The sequence below is a fragment of the Sinocyclocheilus rhinocerous genome, unplaced genomic scaffold (assembly GCF_001515625.1).
Source record: "Sinocyclocheilus rhinocerous isolate Xijiao unplaced genomic scaffold, SAMN03320098_v1.1 scaffold1876, whole genome shotgun sequence".
Classification (NCBI taxonomy): Eukaryota; Metazoa; Chordata; class Actinopteri; order Cypriniformes; family Cyprinidae; genus Sinocyclocheilus; species Sinocyclocheilus rhinocerous.
Window position 1 is genome coordinate 1,733 of NW_015628411.1, and position 11,511 is coordinate 13,243.

Consider the following 11,511-nt stretch of genomic DNA (forward strand, 5'->3'; position numbering starts at 1 on the left):
AAAAAATTATAATATTGTTTATTTATTTTATAAAAGTATATTTTAAATAAAAAATTATATTTTATAAAAGGTATTAGTTTGCTTATTTTTATTTATATTTATCGTCATGTGACCAGGCCTCTATCCATTGTTTATAACCAATGCCTGTGAAAAGTGTGTGCTGGATTTGCTTTTGAATATTTCCTTATGTATGACATGTTGTTTGCGCTTCATTGAATGTGATACTGTGTGTTGCAAGTATGGCGATATTAACATTTAGAAAAATGTTGCTGGGTGTCTGCTTTGAGTAAATTTTTCCTTAATCTTTTGTCTTTGTTTTACAGTGAAGAGAAGACGGTTAGTATTAAGATCAATGCGGAAGACGAGCAGGGGGATAAATGTGTGGATACAGAGACGTCATTATGATTTTGAGACTTTGAGAGCTCACTGTGGACACGTGCAGGGCCCTTCCCAGAGTCCTCTAGTCTGGAATGGTGTTGCTCTGTTCTGTGTGCCCTGCCAACTTGCCTAAGTCAAGCCAAAGGTAGAGATGCCCGATAGAGGGCTGAGAAATGACTTCCAGGTATATTTATCTCTGTTTCTATTTTTAATCAAACCAACAAACCTTTTTATTTTGTACATTTTGTTTTTAATATGAATAAAGCACCATGATTTCAGACATATACTGTAGGGAATGTTATGAAGAGCTCAGACCAGTAGGTTTCATATTTTTACTTCATTTTGTCATTTAATTTTTTTCAAGATAGATGTGAAGACGAAGTCTTTTAGAATTAGTTTTACATGCCAAAATCCTGTTTCTCACGGTACCAGTTTTCAGATCATCACCCTGGATGTTTTTCTTTAAGTACATTAAAATGCTGTTTGTTGCAGTGCTTTTTTTTTTATTTTTATTTTTTATAAATAAATGCATATATGAGTAAATGCCTCATTGAGACCAAAGTTGGTGACATTAGGCTGCATGACTGACCTTCCAAACTACTGGAAAAAGAGTGTGCAAAGCGAACACTTCAAAATGTCACATGAAGGACATTTAAATATGAATAAAAATACAAAGTAAATTATTATTATTGTACTTCAGTTGTAACAATGTCATTCCCATTGACGGTCTGACAGATTACTTGATTTATGTACAAATACTATATTAGAACAGTCGGATAGCACAAAGTGAGATCAGTTCTTGCAGTCACTCTGAAAGTAAATAGCAGGTCAGAGAATTCAAACTTGAGTAATGTAAATTGCTCCAGATTGTGTTAAAGTTTTCCCTCACATTTTTTTCATGTGTTTATATTGTTTCTCTTTTTTAGTGTTATAAAATAGAATTTTGTATTGTTAGTACTTATAATTTTTACAATGTGTTAATCAACTAATTTATTAACGGTGATTTAATGGTTAAGTAGGCGATGCAGAGGCATGATGGGGCAGAAGGACTGCTGCAGTGTTGTTGGCCTGTCATTTCTTTCCTCTTCTGTTACTGGTGTTAATGTGCACTTTAGGTAGGCTTGCCATCGCGGCTGTAGGCCTGACCTTTTAATTTTACACTGGACAAAAAAGTTGTCTTTTTATGCCATTTTGTTCATGCCAAAAACATTTTAAAGGCTACAGATGTTGACCTTTTTTTGCAATTTTTATAATACTCCAGAGCAATTGTCAACTTTTTACATATATATATATATATATATATATACTTCTTTTGAACTGGTTTATACTGTGTGGAAGCTTATTTCCATATCGGGATTAAAAAAAAAGGTAATTGTGACTTTTTATTTTACAATTTTGGGGGGGGGAAGAATTGTGAGTTGTAAACTCTGAATTGCAAGGGCAAAAAAATGTGCTTTTTTTTAAAAAAATTTTTTTAAGTCTGTATAGCTCATTTGATTTGTGATATACATGCAGTAGTACACAAGCTTACTGTCCTCATACTCACACAGCACTTCATAGATCCCACAGTGAAAATGAAATACCTCTGACTGCTATACTGTACGTGAAAGCACTCTTTGATTTGTAATTCAGTAGGTTCATTCTGTACACTTTTATTCTTGCAGCAAATTGCTTGTTAAATATGATCAATAAATGCTGGAGTCTGTGGGTGGGAATAAAATTGAATATCCTGAAGAAGGTTTTCAGTCATATGCAGTTAGTATCTTCCTTTAGCCTCACAGTAAGACTCTGAACAAGTATTGCTGCCGTGGTGTTCTGAGCTTCTGTCTGCACAATGTATTAAACATGTACTTTTACAGAATTCTGCCCAGTTCAGACAGATGTTTCCCGTTTGAACTGGCCAAATCAATATTTAAGAAAATGTAGGACATTAAATACAAAATTTTGAATTTGTACAATATATACACACAGGGGCGAGAGCTGTCTTTTGTAATGTTGAAGTTGTTTATTAAAGGGAAAAAAAAAGGAAATGTGTCTGATGACTTTACCTTTTGTGTTGGTTTTTATTGTGTGGGATTTTTTCCTGAATAATCTTAATGCTACACTTACTCTGTAACTTAAAATATATATTATTGTAGTCTTCCAAACTGCGTCTTTATTTTACCCCCATACACTTTCATAACCTATAAATAATAATTATAGGTTTATTTTAGAGCTGTCGGGACGGATTTCGCGGGAAATTGCATGCATGAGTCATGTCCGTAAACAGACGTAGTTCCGCTGCGGGTTACATGAATCTGAAACAGTCGCAACGAACGAGAAAAATCGACCATAGATCATTAAAAACGGCAACATTCAAAATAAATCCCCGCTTGTTCTTTTTTGTTTTAAACCTGCTCTGATAAGATGTACACTCATTTCCTGTAGCCATGCGTTCACCGGTGCCTCGAAGTCGAACCACATACACGAAAAAAGAGCAGAAGCGCAACCGCAGCACTCATCTGCCGCAAGACGCGTGCAGTTTGATTTTTTTTTTTAACCGCTAGAGGGCCAGATGTTACAGAGTGTAGCTTTAAAGTGGTTGTTTCAATCATAATTTTTAAATAAACTTTCAAGGCACACTTTAACACTAGCCAAATAATATTTTTTTGAGCGTGAATGGGGACGATTCAAAGAAAATTTAAATTATCTATATTCTTAGTAATTTACAAACAAAAAAGAACAGATTTCTTCACCAGCAAAATAGTCTGACCACTTTGTCCAGTTGATTTGATGAAAACGTACATGATGCATTAATATCAACATCAACATTATACTCAAAAACAAAAAGATCTAATGAATGATTTAAATAGCATTTAATTGGTGAAATAAATGTTCTGTGATAAACAAAATGAAAGTTAAGTTCTTTATCATGCATGCAAAATGAAATGTAAAGGACATTTCTAAATTACAACAGAACACATAGAACAAATTGATATCTTTAATAATACTTTGGCAGTGATTACAGTCCTTCAGCTTGGTTTTTAAAAGGACTATTATTATTACATGACGTCAGGTAAGGAACTGGGGCAAAAACTTTTCTGTTTCTATTTCCTGACTCTTGAGAAATGAGCACAAGACTTGCTAGCACTGGTAAACCTCAGTACAGAAACAGACATGATCCAAATTAAAATACAACTGAGCAAGACATTTAAAGGATAAAAAAGAAAAAAATCTCTAATACATAACACTGATCATGATTTCCACACACAAAAAGAGTAACAAGCAGTTTATCTACAACCATTGACTAATTAAATTGAGTTTGCAGATTTAAAAAAAATAACACTATAGACTATCATAATCCTCCCACAAACTATATACGTGTGTATATGTATATATATATATATAACTTTTTTGTAGGTCACTTTGGTAAGAGCATCTGCCCAAAATAAATGTAAATGTTAAAACTATACACGAAAAGTGTTTTACAATACTTCACAGGTTGAAAAGAGATTGAATAAAATATTTTTTGCAACAAAAAAATGAAATGATTTAAGTAAACAATTGTCTGGACCAAACTCAACCGGCAAACAGCAGCACCATCGATGGCAAAAATCACAGTCATCCTAATAAAAGACATTTCAACAAGCATGAGAGCAGATGGTTAAAGGAATAGTACATCAAAAATGGAAATTTGCTGCAAATTGATTCAGGCCAACCAAGATGAAGTTGAGTTTTTCTTCATCAGAACAGATTCAGAGAAATTTAGCATTACATCACTTGCTCACCAATGGATCCTCTGCAGTGAGTGAATGGGTGCCATCAGAATGAGCATGCGTTTGGACAAATCTGTTCTGATGAAGAAACAAACTCATCTACATCTTGGGATGACCTGAAGGTAAGTACATTTTCAGCCAATTTCATTTTTAGGTGAACTATTCCTTTAAGTGAAAAGGGGTGATTCAATACTGATTGACTCTCACTGTGGTTTAAACATCTCTTACAGCTTATCAAAACAAAACGGACACCAAAGTGGCAGAAGCAAGGCTCAAGAAAAACACATCTGACCTTCACAAAAAATAATCATTGCTGTGTATATACACACACACACACACATCAAAGACAGGAAAACAGTAAGGCGATGGAAAAACTGCTGTTATCTCATATCTCTCACTGTTTTGGGAACTCGAAGGACTTTGTAAATGTTGTTGTGAAAGATAGTGGAGAAGTGAGGACGTGAATCCCGCCACATGACAGTGCAAAGTGGCACTTTTCCTGCATTCTGGGCATCCTCCACGTCCCAGATCTCAGGCATGCTGCAACCGGGCCTGGAGATGAAGAAGAAACACATGTGAGATCAAAGAAATTATCATACAGCGGTATTAATTCAAAGTATGCGGCACTTACTTGGAGCGTCTGGTGCACCACGAGTCCTCTAAGATGAAATAGTCCACCTGCAGCTTTATTAAGTTTCGCTTCACTACCTCAGCTGGCTTTCGGCTGTACATGGCATATACCATCTTTGTTCTTTCTCTGAATAAGGACAAAATGAAATCAAACTCTTTACAATAACAGAACATTATTAAAGGATTAAATATTAGGATAAGTACCTACAAAATGTATGTTAAATCGTGTCTACCTCAATCCTGCGTCTTCATAGTGCGGGTGGTTCACTATGGCTCTTCCTGTGGACAGTTTCACACTCGCCATGGTGGGCATTGCACCAGCAAACACAGCATCTACAGGAATATTGCATGGATGCAGGAGTCAGACACTGGTCACATGAAGTGAGATGTTTCCATTTTGTGCAGTTGAACAGCAATAAGCTTCTCACTAGGCCTTGTATTGTCCTTGATCCACTCCAGGAGCTCTTCCTGAGGGAAGTTACTGAATTCTCCTATGATGTCCCATTGACTCTGCAGGTTGGCGACTCCTTGGACTGCCATGATGGACAATATTCCCACGACTGTCAACTGGAGTTTAAACTTCTCTCCTACCCAGCCGAACAGCTGCAGATGAAATCAAAACATATTAATTTCATTTAAAAGCTTTTCCTCAAATCAGCTTCCTTGTAATATGGAGATTTAGGGGTGAGTGATAGAGCGTGAATGGTCAGTCACCTGTCTGGAGCAGATCAAACAGGACATGATGCACATGTGAGGAGTGAGGAAGAGCTTCAGTCTCATGATGAGCACAGCCAGTACTGCAAACGCCACCAGCTGCAGACTGTGATAAACCAGCTAGACACACATCACAAGATAAATACAGCCTCTGGATATCAACTTGTACGCCATGGGTCACATGCATTTCTTTATATATATCAATTCAGGAGGGGAAAAAATATATAAAACAAAAACAAAAAGCTTGAATCATAAAAAGCTATACATAACAAAACTAAAGCATCTTACCACTCCCTTTGCCAACATCTGGGTCCTGAAAAATTGAAGAGCAAAGTTTAAATTATTTATATTATCCAAAGAAATGTAAATATATTCTACTGTTTAAAAGTTAGGGGAAAGAAGGAAGGTAAAAAAAAAAAAAAGAATAATTTTGCAAGGACATAAATTGCATAAAAGTGACAGTAAAGACACGTATAAAGTTACAAAAGATTCTATTTCAAACCAATTCTGTTCTTTCAAACTTTCTATTCATCAAAGAATCCTAAAAAAATCTACCATGGTTTCCAAAAAATATTAAGCAGTACAACTGTTGATGATAAATTTGATAAGAAATGTTTTGTGAGCAGCAAATAAGCAGAATAAAATAATTTCTGAAGGATCATGTGACAGTGAAGACTCTAGTAATGGCTGCTGAAAATTAAGCTTTACCATCACAAGAATAGGTTAGATTTAAAAAACGATTACAAAATTAAACTAATAATATTTCACATTATTTCTGTAATTTGATGAAATAAATTCAGCCTTGGTAAGCATAAGAGACTTCTTAAAAATGGTAGTGTTATCTTTAAAAACAAATTTCTTCTATAAAGATAGAATAAAATTGAATAAATCTAATTTACTAATTTTTTATTTTACGGTGTAATTTTTTTTCCCCTTTTGTGTAACATTTTTTTCACATATTTTCTGTTCACTGTTCAAATCAAGCATGCCAATGAAGTGCTGAAGATGTATAGAATACTTACTGCTCCATTTCATCATCCTCTGACTTTTCTGTCTTCTCATTTCTGAGGAACCCAATCATGTCCTGTATAGTCTGTACTCAGGAAACAAAAGGAGAAAACATATGGAGGGAACTTTGGTATGTATATTTCCTTACGCTTATGAGAAAAGGCTAAACTCTAAACCAACTGATAAACACCAAACTGACAGAAAACTTTAAACCTAGAATATTGGTGCAAACAGATAAAAGCAGGACACACATACCAAAATGTAAGAGAGGGAAATCATACATTATCTAAGTGAAAACAACTCACCCTTCCAGCAATAAAACCCACAATCAGCACGTTAACTGGAAGCAGCATGGTTTTGATGTACCGGATGAGAGTCTGCAAACAAATCAAGTACAATGAAAAAAGGAGAAACGGATGACTGATTGCAAGGAAATAGATCACATTACCCACCTCTGTTTCGATGAAGTCAAACTCAGCTGCACACGTGTACATCATTGTGTCAAAGTCTTTGAAGCTTGTGAACTTGGATTTGATCAGACTGCTGATGTGGGCCTATATTTCAAAACAAAACGAAAATTTCAAAAGCCCTGCAAACTGTTTAACGGACCCCTGAAGCTAAAGCTAACTGATGTTCACAGCAAGAGAAAACAGCACTGCTCTCGTTTTACTCACATCATCTGATGCCCCAAAAATCACTGAGAGCATGAACTTCAGAATGACAGTGGAGACCACCCATGCAAAGCACTGCATGACCTAACAAAAACACAATTGTTTTTTGGTAGTCAATTCAGGCACATTTTACTGATGCATTAGTCAATACTGGTGCTCTTACCCATGTGAAGAGTCCAGGTTTGAATATACCGACCAAACGATCCCTGAGTGCAATTACCCCCTGAAATGAAAGCAGACCAACCAGTAAAGCTGACATGTTTCTTCACAGTATGTTTGTGTTTGAGGTCTCCTATTTGTATGCACTTTGTACTTACTCATGGATACTTATTTGGCCAGACTATGGCACTATTGTGCCAGCATTTTCTACACGAGACAACATTCATCATATCAGCTTCTGGTGTCCTAGAAACCGATTATACCTCCCTGTGTGCTTTCCTGAGCAAGCAAATGAGCCCTTACTCTGTCCAACTCACCCAGATGGAGACCAGTGAAGAGGCGTAGAAGGACGTCAGCAGCATCGAGTTCCCGAACATCAGAAGAAAGCAGACAGCCAAGGAGATCTGTGAGAAGCAGTCAGTTCATCAGTGAATCAGAAAGACAACATGAGCAATATTGTGGCTCCATCAGTCAAGTCTGATGACATTACCATGTGTGTCACTAAGACAGACTGCATTTTTGCCGGACTCAGATATCCCAAGATGTATGAAACAAAAAGTGATGCCACCTGTAAAACACACAAACATTCTTGTCATAGCATCCTTTGTTATCTTGCTGCAAAACAATTTTCTCATAACAGATGAAATTGAAAAGTGTATTGCACGATATTCCTGAGACATGCAATCATGTTAGGCTGATCTACGGTAGGTTTTCTTCAGGCAAAATATCATTACAAATGACTCTGGAGGTGAACTGTATTACATTTCTATTAGGAATCTATCAACACTGTTCAAAAGTTTGGGGTCAGATTTTTTTTTAAAAGAAGAAACTAATACTTTTATTCAGCAAGAATGCATTAAATTGATCAAAAGAAACAGTAAACATGGAACAAAAGATTTCTATTTCAAATGAACTGTTATTTTGAACTTTCTATTCATGAAAAAAATGATCACAGTTTCCACAAAAATATTAAGCAGCACAAATGTTTTCAACATTCATATTAACAAGAAATGGGAGATCCAAATCAGCATTTGAGAATGATTTCTAATTTCTGCTGAAAATCTGAGAAAAATCTACTTTGCCATTACAGGAATAAATTACATTTTAAAACACATTCAAATAGAAAAGGTATTTTAAATTGTAAAAATATTTCACACAGTTACTGTTTTTACTATAATTTTGATCAAATAAATACAGCCTTGGTGAGTGTAAGAGACTTATTTCAAAAACATTTTTAAAATCTTACTGATCCCAAACTTTTGAAAACTAGTGTATTTCAGTCAAACTCTTATCAGTGGATGTTTAAGGATGAAAGGTTGCAGAAGCTAAATGCTACATTCAGCTGCTTTCTGTACTTTATTCAAATATCAGCATAAAACACAAGTGTTTGGGTCAGCAAGCTTATGATCTTGTCATCTCTTCCACCACTCACCTGAGTAAGTAGAACAAACTGAGCAAACTGCCATGGCAGCATGAAGAAAATATTGGAGATTACCAGAGCCATCATGGTGTTCTTGCTAGGGTTCCTTGTCCTTACAAAATAAAAAAAATTCAACAAGATTAATTTTAATTGTACGAAATAATCCAACTTTGAATGTATAATCATAAATAATATACACATAAGCAGCCTAAATACACAAAGATTGCTTAAATATGACTGGTGACCACATAATATTTAAAAAATCTTAAAGGGTTAGTTCATCCAAAAATGAAAATTAGGCTGTGTTTTACTTACCCCAGAGGCATCCTAGGTGTATATGACTTTATGGAATGATAGAGCTTGGAATAGCCAGGACAATTTTTAAAATAACTCCGACTGGATTCGTCTAAAAAAAGAAAGTCATATACACCTAGGATGCCTCGGGGGTGAGTAAAACACAGCCTAATTTTAATTTTTGGGTGAACTAACCCTTTAAGTCATTTCAAAGTATGAACAAAAAGAGTGAACATGAGCATGAAAGGTTGAATACGAACATGAAATTGCTATGATTACACCAAACTTGGGGAAGAAAGCAAGTTACCGGAGGATGTAAGTGAGCAGAAGCATCTGCACAACCAGAAAGGGGTAGGAGAAGCTCTCTCTCAGAGGTGGTGTCCACATGACCCGAGTACTCTGGGATTCAAGGGTTCAAAAGAGAGACAGAAAGACTGTAGTGAAAAAAAAAACATTCGCTAGAGATGCTTAAGAAAACAGTCTGCTTTACCTCTCCATGATTAAAGAAGAAACACAGAACTGTAACAGTGCCACCCAGTCGACTGCCACTATAAGAATAGCCAAAAAAGTATGTGCATGTTATGATCTAGCTTTTAAAACCATGCTATCAGGATCAACTCATTTGTAATCAAAACTAAACTCAAAAGATGCACTTTCTTCCATATCAATTAAAGGACTCTGAGATGTTTAATCTAGGCTGCATTACCTCAGATATGTTCCATAGATGAAGAAAAGGCTCATCATTGCACCATTTAACAGGAACACAAATGTGACATAAAAGTATGCGGGATCCCCCAGACCTGTGGAAAAGCCACTCAAGTGAAATATCCGTGAAATTAAGAACTTTTGGCTGTCAGTCACATAGTGAATAAAACAGCACCTTCTGCTTTCACTTTTTTCTGCAGCTCAATAACACTTTACAAAAATAAATCTTCCCTTATGATGAGTGTGTTAGCAGAAGTGAAAGTTGCAAAAAAGTCAGCGAGTGCGAAAAAAAAAGGTTCAAGACCTATTTCTAAAGCATGCATTTTCATTACAACAATGAAGGAAACTTTTCTAAGACAGCAAGACAAATTAAAGGTGACTTTTATAAAGAAAAACACAATGAAATGAATTAAAAAGTCGTGAATACTTAATTTGTGGGCCACAATCTAACTAAAATAAGTCGTTTGAATATCATGTGTGGGGCTCTACAGTTACCGTATTGACCCGAATATAAGACGATGTTTTTTTCTTGGAACAATGTACTGTACTGCAAATGCTCTAAAATTAAACAACAAATAGATGTGTGGGCCAAACAATGGATACTAATTTGACATTTGGCTTGTCCAATACCTTCACAACTCTCCACTGGATCTAGACCCTCCCCTCTGTTGATGGTCCAACACATCTTAGTAGGGATCCCAAAGAAATCCATTGTGTTGGTGTACGCTCCGTACCAGCTGGCCAAAACCACCTGCAGTATAGAAGAGAGCAAAAAAGATGGTTAACGTCAGAGCTCAAGACTTTAAGCAAATACTGTGGAATAAAAAGATTTCACTGATATTCAGAAGATGCTAAAGAACTCATCTCACCTCAGGGTACAAGTTAAACCTCTTTAGAGTGTTTATCACCAGAGGGTATTCAGTGAGCCGGTCGTTCATGATCATATAAAGACCGTCCATGAAAGAAGGAGCCTCAATGATGGTCTTAAAGTATGAGTAATACAGTCCCTAAAAAGACAAAATAGCATATGCCGCTGTGAGACAATGACCTAATTTAGCAAGATGTCAATTAAAGTTCAAGCTATGCATTTAACAAAATGAGTTGCAAGGTGAAGGAGAGCTATATATAGGGCTAACTCAGGATAATACAGAGCCAGTCCCAACCCTATCCGGATAGACATAGTATATTATAGTAAATTATAGGGCTGGGTTTTGACACAAATTTCACAATTCGATTCGATTCTCATTCACAAGCTTGCGGTTCGATTCGATTACCGATTCGATTCGATATCGATTATTTTGTATATATATCAAGTACAGTACATGCCAAATTTTCTCAAGGAAAAAAAATCTCTCAACTAATGCTGTAAAATATACGAGTCAGTTGAACACATTACTATAATATTGAAGGTTAAAATTGACTGATTTGTTAAAATTAAACTTAATGAAGTTTTTAAAATAATAAGTTACAAATATAGCTGCAAGCAGTAATTACGGGGCCAAGCACTCCAGAGGCAAATTGAGGAGCTAAGCATGGCATGGAGCATCAGACCAAATGCAACAATGAGTAATAAAAGCAATTTTAGGATGATTGTAATTGAAATGGCTGAAAAAAATCATAAATACAACCACTAATAATATGATTAAATGGCTTATCACTTTTGACCAACAGGTGGCACTGTAATCAAATCATTTTGGTGTGTTCTGTGTGAGGTGACAATGGCACACACAAAGTTTGTTGTCATTATGTCAAAGCTTTGAAGAGATACAGCCTTAGA

The 11,511-nt window shown here is 35.7% G+C and overlaps 1 protein-coding gene and 1 long non-coding RNA gene across 2 annotated transcripts in view; one reads left to right on the forward strand and one right to left on the reverse strand.

The window, feature by feature from the left end:
• LOC107737831 (uncharacterized) overlaps nucleotides 1–893 on the forward strand; it is a 2,545-nt gene extending 1,652 nt beyond the window's left edge. The window contains exon 2 of the long non-coding RNA XR_001639825.1: nucleotides 324–893. This is a non-coding gene — a long non-coding RNA (uncharacterized LOC107737831). The remainder of the gene's footprint in view (nucleotides 1–323) is intronic.
• A 3,349-nt stretch (nucleotides 894–4,242) lies between these two features.
• dpy19l1l (dpy-19-like 1, like (H. sapiens)) overlaps nucleotides 4,243–11,511 on the reverse strand; it is a 12,000-nt gene continuing 4,731 nt past the window's right edge. The window contains exons 4-22 of the mRNA XM_016549434.1: nucleotides 10,604–10,741; nucleotides 10,365–10,485; nucleotides 9,736–9,829; nucleotides 9,520–9,577; nucleotides 9,337–9,428; nucleotides 8,748–8,847; nucleotides 7,806–7,883; nucleotides 7,633–7,719; nucleotides 7,320–7,379; nucleotides 7,160–7,240; nucleotides 6,938–7,039; nucleotides 6,791–6,862; nucleotides 6,500–6,570; nucleotides 5,766–5,790; nucleotides 5,478–5,597; nucleotides 5,192–5,366; nucleotides 4,997–5,096; nucleotides 4,765–4,890; nucleotides 4,243–4,685 (exon numbers count right to left, since the gene is read on the reverse strand). Of these exons, the coding sequence (XP_016404920.1) occupies nucleotides 4,514–4,685; nucleotides 4,765–4,890; nucleotides 4,997–5,096; nucleotides 5,192–5,366; nucleotides 5,478–5,597; nucleotides 5,766–5,790; nucleotides 6,500–6,570; nucleotides 6,791–6,862; nucleotides 6,938–7,039; nucleotides 7,160–7,240; nucleotides 7,320–7,379; nucleotides 7,633–7,719; nucleotides 7,806–7,883; nucleotides 8,748–8,847; nucleotides 9,337–9,428; nucleotides 9,520–9,577; nucleotides 9,736–9,829; nucleotides 10,365–10,485; nucleotides 10,604–10,741 (1,872 nt within the window). The 3' untranslated portion in view covers nucleotides 4,243–4,513. The remainder of the gene's footprint in view (nucleotides 4,686–4,764; nucleotides 4,891–4,996; nucleotides 5,097–5,191; nucleotides 5,367–5,477; nucleotides 5,598–5,765; nucleotides 5,791–6,499; nucleotides 6,571–6,790; nucleotides 6,863–6,937; nucleotides 7,040–7,159; nucleotides 7,241–7,319; nucleotides 7,380–7,632; nucleotides 7,720–7,805; nucleotides 7,884–8,747; nucleotides 8,848–9,336; nucleotides 9,429–9,519; nucleotides 9,578–9,735; nucleotides 9,830–10,364; nucleotides 10,486–10,603; nucleotides 10,742–11,511) is intronic.